At 38.7% G+C, this 20,717-nt stretch overlaps 1 protein-coding gene across 2 annotated transcripts in view; it reads left to right on the top strand.

The window, feature by feature from the left end:
• Positions 1 to 538: 538 nt before the first annotated feature.
• The window catches only part of LOC126281974 (sorbitol dehydrogenase-like), a 115,940-nt gene continuing 95,761 nt past the window's right edge, over positions 539 to 20,717 (top strand). The window contains exon 1 of one of the 2 annotated variants that reach the window (XM_049981351.1): positions 539 to 580. Coding sequence is in view for 1 of the 2 variants with exons in the window: in XM_049981350.1 (XP_049837307.1) it covers positions 4,761 to 4,820 (60 nt within the window). In the remaining variant the exon portion in view is untranslated. Of the gene's footprint in view, positions 581 to 4,642; positions 4,821 to 20,717 lie in introns of those variants that run through there. The other variant, XM_049981350.1, reaches the window with a different exon arrangement.

The raw sequence follows: 20,717 nt of genomic DNA, 5'->3' as shown, positions 1-20,717 counted from the left end.
ATCAACAAAAGCAAAACGAGGATAATTGGAATGTAGTCGAATTAAATCGGGTGATGCTGAGGGAATTAGATTAGGAAATGAGACACTTAAAGTAGTAAAGGAGTTTTGCTATTTGGAGAGCAAAATAACTGATGATGGTTATAACATCCCAGCTCCTCCACCAAATTAAAACATCCCAGCTTCCTCAACCAAATTATAACATTTCAGCTTCCTCAACCAAATTATAACGTCCCAGGACTTTCTGCACCAAATTATAACATTTCAGCTCCTCAACACAAATTAAAACGTTGCATTAGGAGGTGTCTGCTTCGTGCAAAAGGTCTTGAGTTCATATTGACGACAACAAGTAATTCTTCATTACAGACGTTTATTTACAAACAGAACTGACAGACTTCACAGACTCAACAACTGACTCTCCAAGCTAACCGCACTGCATATCCGAACTGGTAACTGACAACTCCTAGGTGCATTAATATCTTTCCAAACAATGAGAGTCTTTGACAATGTTTTGTTCACAATACGATAGCAATTCACGACTCAAAACTAAATTAGACATTACAAAATTTTAGTACAGATTAAAGTAAGTAAAAGGATCAGTACATATAAATTCTTACAAGCATAATTTCCAAATAGATTTTATAACATTTTTCTACCAGCTTCTGGATAACCTTCACCAGATTTGTACCGATGTTTCCAGAAATATCTTGACATTTGATTCTGGATATTTCTTGAGTGATTTAGAACAAGTATTTAAATGTAAAATGATTTAAATCGTGTTTCAAAACGTAAATAAATCTTTTTAGCAATATTTCTTGATACAAATCGTCTTTCGAAATTAGGGTATGAAACAGTTTTCACAAGTTTTCGTATTTTTGCGATCATAATATAGAATTTCTCCATAGAAAGTTCCAGAAGTGTGCATTAAACGTTCATTTTCAGACTTTCTCTTTAGCTGGTGAGTTTTTAAAAGTATCTTGTCCATATTATACGAAATAATTTAGCTCAAAACTGATAATTTATACAATTAATCAGAGCTACAGCAAACAGTGAGTCTTTCTTTTACAAAATGAAATATAATTACAAAATTGAATGAAAATAGGTTACTAACACAAATATATATTTACATTAATTCTATTTTTGTTCTTTCTGTGCAAAATGTCCTAATATTGACACAGTACAATATTTAAACATCACCAAAGTTTCCCTTTACATTTTGCATATCTGTATCGACATCCCCTAAAAGTCTACAGTATCAAATACTTCAATATGTCCCAATATGTCCTGTAATGTTACATGGTCGAAGTAGAGAGGATATAAAATGTAGACTGGCAATGGCAAGAAAAGCGTTTCTGAAGAAGAGAAATTTGTTAACATCGAGTATAGATTTAAGTGTCAGGAAGTCATGTCTGAAAGTATTTGTATGGAGTTTAGCCATGTATGGAAGTGAAACATGGACGATAAATAGTTTGGACAAGAAGAGAATGGAAGCTTTCGAAATGTGGTGCTACAGAAGAATGCTGAAGATTAGATGGGTAGATCACATAACTAATGAGGAAGTATTGAATAGGATTGGGGAGAAGAGAAGTTTGTGGCTCAACTTGACCAGAAGAAGGGATCGGTTGGTAGGACATGTTCTGAGGCATCAAGGGATCACCAATTTAGTATTGGAGGGCAGCGTGGAGGGTAAAAATCGTAGAGGGAGAGCAAGAGATGAATACACTAGGCAGATTCAGAAGGATGTAGGTTACAGTAGGTACTGGGAGATGAAGAAGCTTGCACAGGACAGAGTAGCATGGAGAGCTGCATCAAACCAGTCTCAGAACTGAAGACCACAACAACAACATTTCTGTAGCTGAAACTTTAAATTCTTTCTCTTTTCCCAGTAAATCTAAGGCTTTTAAGCAGCAATGTTCATTGTTACTTCTAATAAAAATGCATGTCTCACCATGGACAGAGAATGTCCAACAGAATGATGAAGATAATGTATGTTAATCCAGGTAATTTTGTGACTGCTGACTCAACCAATGTTCACTTAAACATATAACAGAAGCTTCCTTGAGATCATCTGACAAGAGTGCTTCAAGTTTCTTGATTTTATTTGGAAAAGACTGAACATTCTGATGAAAGAACATGAATTTTGTACTTCTGTCAAGTTCAGGTGCATGTTATTGACCACTTATCTTTTTTTTCACCTGTTTGTTTTCACTAATGGTGCCTGCTTGGCCATAAAAAATCCTTGTTCCTTGTTGTTGGACATTAAATTAAATAGTGAGGCAATTAAAGAAGTGAGTAGCACAAAATTATTAGGAACTATTAGAAATAGCCATTTGACATGGGGCAAGCACACAGATGTTATGTGTACAAGTATAAACACAAAGATCTTTATCATGCACAAAATGACATAAGTTGTGGATGACAAAGCACTCAGCGCAATGTACTATGGACTATGTTCCCACATCTGTCCTACTCAATTCATATATGGAGAAGAGCATAAGATAACTAAGTAAAAAAATTATTTAAAATTCAGAAAAGGGCAGTGAAATGTATAGCCAAAATACCACCCAGACAAACTTGTAGATTAGTTTTTGTACACTATAACATTATGGTAATATACTCACTGTATATACATCATAATGTTAGAGCAGTAAGAATAAGTGATAAATACCTCCTAAATAAAGATGTACATGACCATACAACTATAGAAAAGGAAAATTATTACGTAAGACATCAAAATCTGAAAGTGACAATGAGAGCTAATAGTGAATCAGGCAAAAGGTTTTTCAACAAGTTTCCTAAATCAATAAAGGAATTAAATTCATTTAAACACTGTTTAAAAGAGTATCTTACAGAGAAATATATAAATGGTATGGGAGAGTATTAAAATGTCAGATTAAATACTAGCTGTTGTACTGCCACAGAAAATATGGAATAATCTTATATGTGCCTATAAAATATAATCTTTTTTTAACTATATATTTATTGTATAAATTAAGCCAAATGGAGAAGCACCAAAGAGAGGAAATGAGGAAGAAAGATAGAACAAGGGTAGAGATTTTTGAGATTGGGATGTGGTGGAGAATGGGAGGAGTAGGTTGAATGCACGTGGAAAAAATTAGAGGTATTGAGAAAATTGGGACAACAGAGGTAGTTGCTGAGTGTAGAGAAAAAGAGACAGTTGCTGGGTGTGGAGAAAAAAAGAAAGAAATTGGCTTAGGACACATTTTAAAAAAGAAGGAAGGCCCTTATAAAAATAGTCTTAGCATGGTATGTGAAAGGGAAGAGAAGTTCAGGGAGGAAGATATCTGACATCCTGGACAATGTGCTGGATGGGTGCACATATAGTAGCATTAAGAAAGAGAACATAGATCACCTGAAATGGAGATGCCTCGAAGAAAACTATTGATGAGATACTCATACAGTTTTAGTTTCCAATATATGCTACTCTTGATTGATATATACTTTCATAAATATGTCATTTGATAATCAACTGTTTGACATATTTACAATTTTCACTAACTGGAGAGCATCTAATGTACAAGATATTCTTGACTTCTTTTGTATCTTTTGGAGTTCCATAATGAATGAATGGGTTGGATCATATATGTTCTATGTGTGATACTGCAGCACTACAAAACAAAACACTTACATTTCTGACTGATAGATTTTCATATATAGGGTCTGTAGATGACTTTGTCAAGTTAGAAAGCTTGATTTACTTTTCCCAGAAGGCCTCTGTTTTACATCAAACTCCACAATGGTGTGATTCAGCAGTCATAATCATTAGTTTTTTGTTTAGTTTATGAAGAACTCTGATCATGGCGTCATTGAAATGTTGACATTGGCAGACATCAATACTGCTTTTATGCTAGTGTGAATTGACACTACACAATGACTCATGATGAATGTAAAAAAAAAAAATGCACACTGTCAGGTATTTCTGTGTATTCTATCATGCACTTTGGAAGATATTTAAAGAAAGGAGTTAATCAGTTTTCAGTCCTTACTAGCAATGGTGACAGATTTTTATCTGGGTTTTGGTATTCTGTTGGGTATTATTGACCATGTTTTTAAGTGAGTCACCACATTAAACTATCAGAAAATCTAAACAACTGTATCCATCAGAATACCTGAAGGCAGTTCAATATCATCATCTGCAACAAAAACCTAAACTCATTTAAGTACCAACATAAGGAATGGATGCAGAATGAAAATATTAAAGTTGATAGGAAGTTTGCTTATGTGAGGTATCATGATTCCAGCCATAATAACAGCATATATAAAACTTTATAATGAAATGCAATCATTCTGACTTTTGGAGATGAACAGTGACCTTTATAACTAAATAAACTATAGAATTTCCAGTCTTGGTCACATTTTGATTTATCTGAAGAGATAAACATTTCCAGGGCTACAGTCACCATCAAATACTGAAAAACAGTGACATGGAAGAGGAGTAGCTGTAAATTAAAATGTGACTAAGACTATGAATTCAACAGTTTATTTAATTCAGTATGACTTGCAAGAGCATTATTAAGTCTCTCGTATCTCAAAAAACTGTTCTACATCAAACATTAAGGAAGGAGATAAGATACTGCACAAGTAGCTTAAATCTCAGTGCCATAAAATGTAAATATGTCAGTGTGGTGAGATAGTCATATACAGGTTCTGAAGTTCTTGGCTGATATCTACTCCCAGAAAGCATTTGTTCAGTTGACTGGAAGACATTTAGTTTTGAGTTTCGTGTTACATAGTAGAATAACATGGAGTCACAAGCAGAAAATCTTGCTGCAGTACTGCACATCAAAGATATTATTCGCATAGTATGTATGCTGTAAATAATAAGTATTATTTGCTTATTTCTGAATAGATTCAGTTATTGAAAAACATCAAATTTACTTGGATTTTCTTCCTTTTTGCTAAGAGCACACTTTCTCTGATACTAACATAATTCGAATACATTAAAAGGATCCCAGATTGAAACTTTTTTTACTGCCATAATGATTCAACTTTCATGCAATGTTTTCAAAACTTATACCATTGCTAGTAGTAATGATTTCAATGATTATTGTGTATCATATTATGTATTTGTTTTGTGTAAGGAAGGGTAACATAGATAAATATAACATATACTGCATACTGACTTGGTTCTAGTCTTAACTATCAATATTTATGCTGCATACACAGATTACATCTCTTTGACTCAATTTAGTAAGATTTTATAAGATTCTAGTCCCATTTACAGGTGAGAATCTCATGCTGATAAAGGACAATGAGTCACTGTACTCAGCTGACTTTAGCCATTTGGTTCTTCTCATCTTCACACTATGCATCTCTAGTCTTTTTAGTCTTTCTGATTGCTCTCTGTCAGTTGCTTGGATGAGAAGTTCTGAAATTGTCTGTTTCTGTGTAATCTGTGAAGCCCCCAGTGGGCCAAAAGTGATACACAAGAGTGCATTTTGGCTTTTGGATTACCACTAGAACTTGTCTTATTAGTTTCAGTTTACATTGTGACCAAGTGCTGTGTCACAGTTGTAAGATAAAGATAACATGTATTTGGAAAGACAACAGATCAAATCCCCACCAGCCATTCTGATTTAGGTTCCCCAAAACTTTTCAAAATAATGTGACAATTCCTTTGAGACAAGTGACTGAATTCCTCCTCCATTCTTTCCCAGTCCAACCTTGTGCTCCATCTCTAACAACCTTATCAAAGATATGTGAAACTCTAATATTCCTTCTATGATATGAAAGGTTCTCCTGGACAATTATGAGATAAACATTTGTTCTGTATATCACTTAAATTTCAGAAGTATTTTCCACTGATTACATTATTGTGTGCTCAAAAATAAAGTACTTCTGATCTTTTGCGTATCCAGATATTTTCTTCAGCCTTGAACCCTAACACTCCTCCCAATATTTGTAATTCTAATGTTGTTAGTGAGATTAACTTTGATGCTAATGATGATATCTCACCTATATTGAGTGGCTCAGAGAGAATGTCTGTCTGTTAGTGCTAGAAAGAGATTTCCAGTAACAAATATTACAAGAAACTGTGTAGACTTCACACAATTTTTCTGCAATGGTTTATTGGTGTCTCTATCACTGTCAGTATTCCTGATAATTTCACCTAAGTACCTGACATGTTTAGTGTGTACAACATTGCTATATTTCCTCATAATAGAGTCCAGATCTGCATTCTTGCAGATCATGTTCTTTGATTCCTCATAAGAAAGTTGGAGGTCCTCAGATGAGGAGGAGATTGTGGAAATGTATGATGAAATAAAAGAAATTATTCAGCTAGTTAAGGGAGATAAAAATTTAATAATCATAGCAGGAAAAGGAAGTGAAGTAAAGGTAGTAGGTGAACATAGACTGGGGGAAAGGAATGAAAGAGTAAGCCACCTGGTAGAATTTTATAATGGTAAGAAAGAGATTTTGGAACCAGGTTTTAAATTTTAAGACATTTCCAGGGGCAGATGTGGACTCTGACGATAATTTATTCCTTATGAACTGCAGATTCAAACTGAAGAAACTACAAAAGGGCAGGAATTTAAGGAGATGGGGTCTGGACAAAATGAGAGAACTAGATGTTATAAAGAGTTCAATAGAGAGCATTAAGAAACAATTGATGATGACAGGGGAAAGGAATATAATAGAAGAAGAAATGGTAGCTTTGAGAGATGAAATAGTGAAGACAGCAGAGGATCAAGTAGGTAAAAAGATGAGGGCTAATAGAAAGCCTTGGGTAACACAAGAGATATCAAATTTAATTGATGAAAGGAGAAAATAAAAAAAGGCAGCAAATTAAGCAGGTGAAAAGGAATAAAAATGTCCCAAAATGAGATTGAAAGGAAGTGCAAAATTGCTAAGTGGGAATTGCTAGAGGACAAATGTAAGAATGTAGAATCATATATCACTTGGAGAAAGATAGATCCCACCTACAGGAAATTTAAAGAGACGTTTGGAGAAAAGAGAACCACCTGCGTGAATATCATGTGCTCAGATGGAAAACCAGTCCTAAGCAAAGAAGGGAAATCAGAAAGTCACAAGGAGTACATATAGGGTCTATACAAGGGAGATGTTCTTGAGTACAATGGAAGAGGACATAGATGAAGATGAGAAGGGAAATATGATGTTGCATGAGGAATTCAATAAAGAACTCAAAGACCTAAGTCAAAACAAGGCCCCAGGATTAGACAACTTTCTGTTAGAGCTATTGATAGCCTTGGGAGAACCAGCCATGCCACAACTCTTCCATTTGGTGAGCAAGATGTACGAGACTGGTGAAATACCCTCAGACTTCAAGAAGAATATAATAATTCCAATCCCAAGGAAAGCATGTGTTGACAGGGGTGAAAATTACTGACTATCACTTTAATAACTCACAGTTGCAAAATACTAACATGAAGTCTTTACCAACGAATGGAAAAACTGGTAGAAGCTGACCTTGGGGAAGACTGGTTTGGATTCTGGAGAAATGTAGGAACACAGAGGTATTACTGACCCTATAACTTCTATGAGAAGATAGATCAAGGAATTATAGCATTTGTAGACTTAGAGAAACTTTTTGACAATGTTGACTGGAATACTCTCTTTCTAATTCTAAAGGTATCCAGTATAAAATGCAGGGATCAAATGGCTATTTAGAATTTTTACAGGAACCAGATGACAGTTATAAGGGTCAAGCAGCACAAAAGGGAAACAGTGGTTGAGAAGGGAGTGAGACAGGGTTGTAACCTATGCCTGATATTATTCAATCTGTATATTGAGCAAGCAGTAAAGGAAACAAAAGAAAAATCTGGAGTAGGAATTAAAGTCCAGAGAGAAGAAGTAAAGACATGAGGTTTTCCAATGACATTGTAATTCTTTTGAAGATAGCTAAGAATGTGGAAGAACAGTTGAATGAAATTGACAGTGTCTTGAAACCAGTATACATGATGAATATTAACAAAAGCAAAATCAGGATAATGGAATGTAATAGAATTAAATCACGTGATGCTGAGGGAATTAAATTAATTGAGACACTTAAAGTAGAGATGAGTTTTGCTATTTGGGAAGTAAAATAATTGATGATGGTCAAAGTAGGGATGATATAAAATGTAGATGGGCAATGGCAAGAAAAAAATTTCTGAAGAAGAGATATTTGTTAACATTGAGTATAGATTTAAGTGTCAGAAAGCCCTCTCTGAAAGTATTTGTACAGTGTGTAGCCATGTATGGAAGTGAAACAAGAATGATAAACAATTTAGACAAGAAGAGAATAGAAGTTTCTGAAATGTGGTGCAACAGAAGAATGTCAGAAGATTAGAGGGGCAGATCACATAACTAATGAAGAGGTACTGAATAGAATAGGGGAGGAGAGAAAATTCTGGTACATACTTACTAAAAAAAGGAATTGGTTGGTAGGAAACATTCTGAGACATCTAGTGATCACCAATTTAGTACTGGAGGGAAGTGTGGGAGGTAAAAATCACAGAGGTAGATCAAGACATGAATGTGCTAATTGTGAAAATCAACTGACTGGTGGTTCTGTAGTATCTTCCTGAGGTACTTGATCTGTTCAGTGAATGATTGGCATCGTAGGAAGCTCACTTGCTAGTCACCATCTTCCATTATATCTGTTAATTTATTCTGGTAATTAGGGCATTTTGAACTACTTTGTAGGCAAGTAGATTTTAGATAAAATAATCTACTCACCAAGCAGTGGCAGAAGTAAACATATGCAGAATTTATGGAAATGTGGAAGCTTTCAGAGCAAATGGGCCTCTTCTTCTCAGAGAAATGTTGAAGGGGAAGGAAGAGATAAGAAAAAGAAGGACTGGTGATGTTTATGAGATGGGGAGAGTTATAGAAAATTCACCCAGAAGCCAGGTCATGGGAGACTTACCGTACACAATAAGAATGAAAGTCTTCCCTCCCCATCTTGTCTGGCAAATCTACCATGACCCAGCATTGTGCGCAACTTTTTATGTAACCTTACACATCTCCTAAATCTCACCAATCCCTTTCCTTCATCCTGTGCCCGTTACAGAACTCCCAAAGCTGTTCTGCCACCAGCATCGCACCCACCCTCAAGAAAAAAACTAGATTTCTCCTGTTTTTTTCTACACAGATTTAGAAATTTTGTAATTTTTATGGTAGGTGTAGTGAAAATGAAAGTTTATTTTAAGAATATTATTTAAATGACCCATATGGATGAAAAATATTGCACACAATAAGTTAAATGTATCATTGTCATAAAGAAATTCCACATTGTACAGACATTATAAACAAAACTGAGCATAAAAGAAAATCTATGTCTTATTGTTTGTGGCAACTATTGTACATTCATTTTAGCATGATGTATAATTTTCTGACAGTGTGTTGACAAACTGCTGCAGTCACTGAAAAAACAGTTTCAAAATATCCAAACAGAAATATGTGTCAGAGTTGTTCATTAGCTCTTTCTGCTGGAACTTGAAAACTGCTGTTTTGTTAACTACTTCAGGTGTATCAATATTTCTGGTATACTTGGCAGCAGAATCTGCTGTATATACTTTTAAATAAGTTGCAGAGCACTCATTTAATGCTTTCCTAACAGAAAATCAAATGGAGATGAAATGGTGCATTGTATGTGACATCTATTTCCCATTTAACTATTTATTCTATCAAATTCTTTGAAGTAGTTTAGTCTGACAGTTTCACTCAATCCTCAGTTAGCAGAAATCATCAAAAATCAGAAGCATTCAGTTAAATTGCATATTTCCTTCAAGACTTGTTGGCCAACCTTCAAGATCATACAACATCATAGCAAAGTAGTCAAAAACTCAATTGTTGAATATCAGCTAGCTGTGTAGACAGCAGCTGTTTGAACCAAGTGCACTGTTGACACATAAGCCATATTACACCAGTTCTGTATTAGTCATTTTCTTATGTACTACTTGAATGAAGTGACAATCTGACAACAGTATATGCCTACAGTTTCCTGCTGCAGGGAAAGCTTCTTCTCACAGGTGGGAGGTGGAAACACATACAGCAGGAGAACTCTTGTATCTTTCCTGTTTAATTCTTAAATCATCTTTGTCAGTCTTTTGCCCTCTGTCCATGTTCCCTTGGCAGGGGCCTAACTCATTATGATCTTGGTATGGGCCTTCCTTCATCGCTCTTCCTCTGCCCACAATCCCTCTTCAAAAAGAAAAAGTGACTGCCTCTGCATGCTTGCACATTTCCTTAATTTCCATTTGTGTTTTTCTCCTGCTGCTGCTTGGTGAATAGATTTTTTTATCTATCCAGTCTTATAATATTTTCAAAACTTGATTACATTTGTCAATATATTAGTAATTGTTTTGATTTAGCTTGATACTTTTTGTGTAGCAAATGAATCAAAGCATTTTTGCAGTCAGCATGTGAAACTTCACTTCTCTGTTACTCTCCATTTAGTAACAATAATGGCTTATCATAGGTCGGTCATCGGTGTGCATCCAATTTTGACCATTGCTGCTGTTACGCCATACTCTGTATCTCACCAAAGATCAGTGGAACAGAGGCCTGGTTCAGAATGAAATATTGTCAGATTGCAAATTTTATGTACAATATTCTCAGTTATGTATGTTCTAAAACTAATGTCTCAGGATAGGGTGTCAGAGTTAGTCTTTGTATTTGCCTTGAGTGGTCCATCTGGGTGGTAGAAACAAATACCCTGTTAGTTGCTAGTTTTCTTGTAAAAGTACTGTAGAAATTTTATATATTGCTCTGATTTCTCCCAACCCTCTGAAGTCATACACATATTAAACATGGTGATTCTTTTGATGTTTGCATCTGTATTTAATTTATTTACTCATTCAGATATCATCTGATAATTGTAGCCTCCTGATACCTAAAGCTGTTTTGGAACCATATTAATAATGAACCTCTTTGAACTGTGTTAGACCAGTACAAACAACATGTTAAAGAGGATATTTAAAGATTTTTTGACATAAAGCTTAAGTATGGAATAGACATTTAAATGGGCATTGGCTCTGACTGATATATAAAACTGCTGGACTTAGAAAAATTTCTCCTTGACATAAAAGCATGAATGTTCTTACTTCTTTTATCAAAAGCATTTATTAAAGTTAAGTTACATGTTTTTTATTTCATTTTTATTTTGTTCTGTAAATGAAATTTGCCTCCTGCATGATATGAAAGGCATGAGTCATCAACATTATCATCTTTGACAGTTTCCAGCTTCTGGCCAGGTCTGTATATAAAATAGGCCTCTCCATCATCTTCTGTCTTGCCACCATCTCTCCATCTTCACCTTGGTCCAATCTTCTCCTTTCTTCTGGACGCATTCCTCTACTCCTTTCAGTGACCTGTTCCTCGCTCTTCCTCCGGGCCATTTTCCTTCCAGTTTCATCTCATGTATCCTCCTGGGCATCCTCTTCTCATCCATTCTCTTAACATGTCCATACCATCACAGCCTTGATTTCTCTATCTCCTCCTGTAATGGTTCCACCTTCCTTAACTCTCTGATCCTCTCATTTCTTAACCTGTCTATCTTTGTCACCCCAATACTGTTTCTCAGGAATTTCATCTCAATAGCTTGTAGTTTGCTGTTCTCTCTTCCTTTCATAAACCAGGTTTCTGATGCATATGTAGGCTTTGGACATAGTATGACCAGCATATAGCATTTTTACTGACTTGGAGTACATCCTTGCTCCACATCGGGCTTCTGACACTCTTCTGAAATGCTTCTGCTTTTATCCCCCACTCGTTTATTTCTCTGTCATTTTTTCCATCTTCCTGTATCAGGCTACCTAGGTACTTGAAACTCTCCACTCTCCTCAATCATTCCCCACCAATTGCTATTCCAGTTGTTCCTCTCTCCTTCTTTCTTGTTGTGATAATCATCTCACTCTTACTTATACAAAATTTCATCCCATATTCTTGTACTGTTCATTCCCATATGTCCAAGTGTTCTTGTACTTCCTACTCCTTATTCCCACAAATCATCAGATCATCTGCAAACACAATAGCTTTCATCTCCCTCTCACCAATTACTTGTGTGCTGTTCCTGCAGTTGTCTTACAGCAAAAATTAGATCTACCGTAGACCTTCCTGTTCTGAAGCCATGTTGCTGTTCTCTCACTCTTCGTTCTACTTTTGCCCGAATTCAGGCTTCCAATATTTTCTCAAAAATCTTTGCACAGTGACTCATCAATGTTATCCCCCAATAGTTTTTGCACTCTTTTCTATTTCCCTTCTTAAAGATTGGGATGAGTTACACAATTTAAAGGAAAAGTCACATTTATAAACTAAATATAATGAACAAATATTAAGGACACATAACACTGAGCAAAACACTAATGTGTATTAGCTTTTCCCAAAATAATTTTTCATGCATCTCCCTAAGGAATTTTTCTGCACAGTAATACAAAAATATGCTTCCCATGCTTGACATACTACTTCTATTTTCTTTCTGCAAACATTCTTCTCACAATTCATTTTATTTTTACATTCAGCATCACTAGACAATGCTTTCTCCTCCTTTTTGGGGTACCATTGTCATTACTTCTCTTCCATTTCCTTGTATTCTCATCACTGTAGTCTGTGCCACTGGAAGTACCATCTCCTTTTTCCAAAAATTCCTCTGTCAAAGCTCTCTTGAAAGCCATGAACCACAGAACATTCTTTCTGTGGTCATTTAATTTACCCTTGGCCACCCAGTACTGCACCCAACTGTTTGCAGTTTCTAAAACAAGAAAATAGTTCTATCAGTCAGCATTCTTTGTTCAAACATAAACCCATTAGTAGCTGATCACTCCGCTGATGATGTGCATGCAACCCGTGTTTAAGTTGTATTGAGAGACTACTAAGAAAATACCTCTCACATTTTTCCCATAAATTTGTGCTAGCATTGCCTATATTTTCATTTAGAATCTCATTACCTATTCTGATAGTATCATCATCATCACTGTCATCACTTGAATCGCCTGCATGTTGTGGCTCTCACTATTTTTCATTCACAGCTGCTTGCTGCTGATGACTATTCCTCATCACTGCTAAAACCATCCAGATCAGAAAATTCTCCATTCGTCAGCAAATTTACTAACTGTTCATCTGCAAGGTCCTCTCTTCTTAATAAAACAAATTACTTACCTTAAGTAAACATAATAATAAGAATTGCAATACTTACAATATTTCACACACTTGGTGTGGTGCAAATTGAGGAAGCTTTTGGTTATGTGGAGACACGTTTTGTTAGCACTAAATCCCTGTGTCCATTAAAATGGACATCTATTTCTCTCAAAAACAGGCTGTGGAAAATTTTATTTGTTATATTAGTAAATTAAATGCAGTGTCTAAGGAACACCAAAAACTATAATTCAAGCATTAATATTGACAGGTGATTTGTTTATATAATGTTATTTCCTAATAAAACATACACAGTCATGTTTGGCTACAACACAGATACTAAAAGAGAAGTTCAGTTGTTCTTGTAGCATGCATAAGCTCCAGCATTTGGAAGCACTAAACAGTCTGCTTTACTGGGTGGAGGATTGTGCTTAGCAGAAACTTGTATCTACAAAACGGCAGGCCATAACCTAAGTCTACAGGCTACCATGACTGTTGTAATTGAAGTTAACTTCTTCTGGATTGTTAGGCTGTGTCATATTTCTTCCAAACAATCAACATTTTGACCCCTCTGCTGAGATCTCCTTCAGGATCTTGTGGTGTCCATTGTACATTGAGCACTCATTCTACAATGGACCCCACAAGATCATTGTGAACATTCCAGCAGGAGGATCTAAGTATTGATTGCTTAGAAGAAATATGATGGTGGCCAAACACTCCAAAAACCTAAGTGTCAATTTTAATGGATGTGGGGTCTCAGGGCGATATAGGATTTGCCATCATAATACAATGAAAGTAAATGGTTCAAATATACATACGCATAGAAGGAAGACATTTTTATGAGGATAAAAAGTTCTACAAAGTCCTTAAAGTTTAGTATCTGCACCAGTTTTACCAGGCTTGGATGTGAAATTTCAGAGCTCTATCATATTCTATCATTCACCACCTGTATGTATGGTTTCATGGACGGAGGCTGAGTTTCCTCGCTTAATCTCGGATGGTCTCAAATACCATATCGATGATAATGTGTCTCACAGACCATATTGATGATAAGAATGACTCAACTTTATTGCTTCTGTTTCATGAATTACAGGGGTAAGATATATCATGGAGTAGTTAAAGGAAAATCCTTATTATACAGTGGAAAATTGAGCAGTCCACCCATACAACACAGTCACGTCACAGAGCTAGGACAATATGGCTATTCCAGACAAACATTCACTGTGTTCCAAAGGTCTGAAAAGTAGGAAAACATTCAAGGCACAGATATGCATTAACAAATTAAATCAAATGTCATACAATCTTTATACTGTTATAAAACACATATCCATCCGCACATACACAGACACAAGCAGAATGGAAATGTCTGCTTGTGTCTGTGTATGTGCGGATGGATATGTGTGTGTGTGCGAGTGTACACCTGTCCTTTTTTCCCCCTAAGGTAAGTCTTCCGCTCCCGGGATTGGAATGACTCCTTACCCTCTCCCTTAAAACCCACATCCTTTCGTCTTTCCCTCTCCTTCCCTCTTTCCTGAAGAAGCAACCGTCGGTTGCGAAAACTAGAAATTCTGTGTGTGTGGTTGTGTGTTTTATTTATGGTGCCTATCTACCGGCGCTTTCCCGCTTGGTATGTCTTGGAATCTTTGTTTTTAATATATTTTTCCCATGTGGAAGTTTCCTTCTATTTTATAGACACACACACACACACACACACACACAAAGATGATGGGACTTACCAAAAAAAAAGCGCTGGCAGGTCAATAGACACACAAACATACACACAAAATTCTAGCTTTCACAACCAACGGTTGCTTCTTCAGGAAAGAGAGAAGGAGGGGGAAAGATGAAAGGATGTGGGTTTCAAGGGAGAGGGTAAGGAGTCATTCCAATCCCGGGAGCGGAAAGACTTACCTTAAGGGTGTACACCTGTCGTCCCCCCCCCCCCCCCCCCCCGCCCCCCCCGCCACCAGGCAAGTCACCCCGCCCCCAGGACTGGAACGGCCCCCCACCCTCCCCCCAAAATACCCACATCCCCTCGTCCCTGCCCATCCCCCTCCCCCCCCAACCCCACCGAAGAAGCAACCGTTGGCCGCGAAAGCCTGGACCCCGCGTGCATGCCTGTGCTTGCCCGTGTGTCCATCGGCCCTCCAGCGCCCCCGCTTGGCAAGTCACATCATCTTTATATATAAAGATTCCAAGACTTACCAAGCGGGAAAGTGCCGGTAGACAGGCACTATAAAATAACACACAAACACACACATACAAAATTTCGAGCTTTCGCAACCGGCGGCTGCTTCGTCAGGAAAGAGGGAAGGAAAAGGAAAGATGAAAGGATGTGGGTTTTAAGGGAGAGGGTAAGGAGTCATTCTAATCGCCGGAGCGGAAAGACTTACCTTAGGGGGAAAAAAGGATAGGTATACACTCGTGCTCACACACACACACACACACACACACACACACACACACACATCCATCCATACATACATAGACACAACCAGACAACAGGATCTCTGCTTGTGTCTGTGTATGTATGGATGGATATGTGTGTATGTGTGTGTGTGCGCAATTGGATAGTTTTTTGAGGTGGAGGGTGGCATGCTGTTCTAATTTGGGGTTGGCCTGTAGGAGGATGCTCTGAACAGCCGGTGTAACTATCCAATCTCCTGGTTTCCCACCTACGAAAAAGGCAACTCACTCACCCTTCACAACCTTTCCAGCAAACCTCAACCTCCTCTCATTGCACACAAACCCAGTCTCTCCCATCTATTCAATCTCCCACTTCCAGCTCCACTCCCTCCAAAACCTCAAAATTCCAATCAACACGATCTGGAACCACAAAACCCTAATTCACTAGTTAACCTTTCCTACAAACCGCTATTTCAATCCGAAACCTCTGTCCTATCTAAAGGCCTGACCTTCAGCCCCACTCCCAGATTCAACCAAACAGCCCTCGTCAAAGATTTACTGTCCTACACTCATACTCTCTACTGAAAATATCACTTTGCCAAGAAGAGAAATGATCCTAATCCTACTCCTAATGATCCAACTCCCCAAGACACTATCAAAATTGAACCCTGCCTGGAACAGTTCCGTCCTCCATCACAGCGGGACCCACCTCCTCTTCTTCAAAATCATCCTCTCCAAACCTTCCAGGAATTTCTGACTTCCCGCCTTGCCTCTCAATCCTTCTTAAAAAACCTTAATCTTACCCCCAACATCACCACTGCTGAAGCCCAAGCTATCCGTGATCTGAAGGCTGACCGATCCATCGTCATTCTTCTGGCGGACAAGGGTTCCACGACCGTGGTACTTGATTGTCGGGAGTATGTGGCTGAGGGACTGCGTCAGCTTTCAGACAACACCACATACAAAGTCTGCCAAGGTAATCCCATTCCTGATGTCCAGGCAGAGCTTCAAGGAATCCTCAGAACCTTAGGTCCCCTACAAAATCTTTCACCTCACTCCATCAACCTCCTGACCTCCACCGACACCCCGTACCCCTACCTTCTACCTTCTTCCTAAAATTCACAAACCCAATCATCCCGGCCGCCCCATTGTAGCTGGTTACCAAGCCCCCACAGAACGTATCTCTGCCTACGTAGATCAACACCTTCAACCCATTACATGCAGTCTCGCATCCTTCATCAAGGACACCAACCACTTTCTCGAACGCCTGGAATCCTTACCCAATCTGTTACCCCCTGAAACCATCCTTGTTACCATTGATGCCACTTCCTTATACACAAATATTCCACACTACCAGGGCCTTGCTGCGATGAAGCACTTCCTTTCACGCCGATCACCTGCCACCCTACCTAAAACATCTTTCCTCATTACCTTAGCCAGCTTCATCCTGACCCACAACTTCTTCACTTTTGAAGGCCAGACATACCAACAATTAAAGGGAACAGCCATGGGTACCAGGAAGCTCCTTCGTACGCCAACCTATTCATGGGTCACTTAGAGGAAGCCTTCTTGGATACCCAGGCATGCCAACCCAAAGTTTGGTACAGATTTATTGATGACATCTTCATGATCTGGACTCACAGTGAAGAACAACTCTTGAATTTCCTCTCCAACCTCAACTCCTTTGGTTCCATCAGATTCACCTGGTCCTACTCCAGAACCCATGCCACTTTCCTTGACGTTGACCTCCATTTGTCCAATGGCCAGCTTCACACATCCGTCCACATCAAACCCACCATCAAGCAACAGTACCTCCATTATGACAGCTGCCACCCATTCCACATCAAACGGTCCCTTCCCTACAGCCTAGGTCTTCGTGGCAAATGAATCTGCTCCAGTCCGGAATCCTTGAACCATTACACCAACACCCTGAAAACAGCTTTTGCATCCCACAACTACCCTCCCAACCTGGTACAGAAGCAAATAACCAGCGCCACTTCCTCATCCCCTCAAACCCAAAACCTCCCACAGAAGAACCCCAGAAGTGCCCCACTTGTGACAGGATACTTTCCGGGACTGGATCAGACTCTGAATGTGGCTCTCCAGCAGGAATACAACTTCCTCAAATCCTGCCCTGAAATGAGATCCATCCTTCATGAAATCCTCCCCACTCCACCAAGAGTGTCTTTCTGCCATCCACCTAACCTTCATAACATCTTAGTTCATCCCTATGAAATCCCCAAACCACCTTCCCTACCCTCTGGCTCCTATCCTTGTAACCGCCCCAGGTGTAAAACCTGTCCCATGCACCCTCCCACCACCACCTACTCCAGTCCTGTAACCCGGAAGGTGTACACGATTAAAGGCACTGCCACGTATGATAGCACCTACATGATTTACCAACTGACTTGCCTACACTGTGAAGCTTTCTATGTGGGAACGACCAGCAACAAACTGTCCATTTGCATGAATGGACACAGGCAGACAGTGTTTGTTGGTAATGAGGATCACCCTGTGGCTAAACATGCATTGGTGCATGGCCAGCACATCTTGGCACAGTGTTACACCATCTGAGTTATCTGGATACTTCCCACTAACACCAACCTGACAGAACTCTGGAGATGGGAACTTGCCCTTCAGTATATCCTCTCTTCTCGGTATCCGCCAGGCCTCAACCTCCGATAATTTCATGTTGCTGCCGCTCATACCTCACCTGTCTTTCAACAACTTCTTTGCCTTTGCACTTCCGCCTCGACTGACATCTCTGCCTGAACGCTTTGCCTTTACAAATGTCTGCTTGTGTCTGTGTATGTGCGGATGGATACGTGTGTGTGTGTGCGAGTGTACACCTGTCTTTTTTTCCCCCTAGGGAGGGTCTTTCCGCTCCCAGGATTGGAGCGACTCCTTGCCCTCTCCCTTGGGACCGGCATCCTTTCATCTTTCCCTCTCCTTCCCTCTTTCCTGAGGAGGCAGCTATTGGTTGTGAGGGCTGGAATTTTGTGTGTGTGTGTGTGTGTGTGTGTGTGTGTGTGTGTGTGTGTGTGTGTGTGTGTCTGTCGACCTGCCAGTGCTTTTGTTTGGTGAGTCCCATCATCTTTGTTTTTAGATATATTTTTCCCATGTGGAATGTTTCCCTCTATATATATATATATATATATATATTCCAATCCCGGGAGCAGAAAGACTTAAAGGGGAAGAAAGGATAGGTATATACTCGCGCACACACACACACACACACACACACACACACACACACACACACACACACACATATCCATACATACACAAGCAGACATTTTTAAAGGCCTTTTCTTTCTATTATATATATATATATATATATATATATATATATATATATATATATATATATTAAAAACAAAGATTCCAAGACTTACCAAGCGGGAAAGCGCCGGCAGACAGGCACATGAACAAAACACACAAACACACACACAGAATTACAAGCTTTCGCAACTGGCAGTTGCTTCGTCAGGAAAGAGGGAAGGAGAGGGAAAAATGAAAGGATGTGGGTTTTAAGGGAGAGGGTAAGGAGTCATTCCAATCCCGGGAGCGGAAAGACTTCCCTTAGGGGAAAAAAAGGACAGGTGTACACTCGCACACACACACACATATCCATCCGCACATACACATGTGCGGATGGATATGTGTGTGTGTGTGCGAGTGTACACCTGTCCTTTTTTTCCCCTAAGGGAAGTCTTTCCGCTCCCGGGATTGGAATGACTCCTTACCCTCTCCCTTAAAACCCACATCCTTTCATTTTTCCCTCTCCTTCCCTCTTTCCTGACGAAGCAACTGCCAGTTGCGAAAGCTTGTAATTCTGTGTGTGTGTTTGTGTGTTTTGTTCATGTGCCTGTCTGCCGGCGCTTTCCCGCTTGGTAAGTCTTGGAATCTTTGTTTTTAATATATTTTTCCCATGTGGAAGTTTCTTTCTGTTTTATATATATATATATATATATATATATATATATATATATATATATATATATATATATATATAACAGAAAAAATACATTAAAAATATGGTAGATCTTAATAGGTAAATGAAAGACACAGTAATGATGTTAATAGTGATTGTGAGTATCGTAATGCACAATAGCACACCAAATTAGTAAATGAAACAATCAATTACAGTTAACTCTACTGAAATATTCTTCTGCCAAATAGAAGGAATTATCTAAATTTAGAAAGCTCGTGGATAAGTAATTTCAGTAATGGTGGGAGTGCATTGAACACCTTGCAGCTCATGTAATGGACTCCTTTTTGTACAATAGTAAGGTTTTTGATTCATAATGAAGGTCTATCTTCCTCCTGGTATTGTAGGTATGGCATTCAGTTGGTAAAAGTGGTGCAAAGCCATTGTATTCACTCTTGAGACAGTAACTGTTGAAACTGGTACTTGATATCAGAAACTCTGATACTGGGCTGGAGTTGATACTCAAGCTGGATCAAAAATGTTCTGTTGGGGGCAGATATGGGGATCTTACTGCTCATGGGAACATCTCAACATTGTGCAGAAGTTCATGGAGGCATGTATCATGGTGGATGAGCATTGCCTTGTTGAAAATGGCACCACAGTACTGTCAAATAAGATGTACCACACGAGGACACAAGACGTCTGTGATGTGTGATTGTGCTGTCAGAGTTCCTTCAGTCACTACCGGCCATGGCATGAATTTATGCATGATGACTCCCCAAAAACATGACACCCAGAGTAACACTACTACTCCTCTCCAAACACTGGAAGAATGGGACTTCACCCCAGGTTAATGCCACACTTGCCAGCAATGGTCATCCAGGGTAATACAGATGGTAATTTCCTAATCTGGCTGCTACTCATATCTAACCAATGAGGCAGGATGATGTATAATGTTGCAAGGAATCCATTATTTGTTCTTGGATGTTAGGCACAGATGTGCTTGGTGTAAAGTACATTAATCCTCCTTTGTGGTGCTCAGACATTTCTGAATAGGACCTTAAGAAATAGTATGCCTGCCCTCACATTCCAATGCAGCCCAATACTGGTACTCTTGTCACATCTGAGTGTCCCACAAATCTTGATAATGCATGAATGCACCAACCAGCTGAATGATGACCCATATGAGGCCTCTTTAAATCCCTATCAGATGATGATAATGGTACCTCACATGAATATATGACACTCCCATGTTATTCACTGTGATCATTCAACAACTCATCAG

The sequence above is a fragment of the Schistocerca gregaria genome, chromosome 7, assembly GCF_023897955.1.
Source record: "Schistocerca gregaria isolate iqSchGreg1 chromosome 7, iqSchGreg1.2, whole genome shotgun sequence".
NCBI lineage: Eukaryota > Metazoa > Arthropoda > Insecta > Orthoptera > Acrididae > Schistocerca > Schistocerca gregaria.
This window is presented reverse-complemented; position numbering and strand designations above follow the sequence as displayed.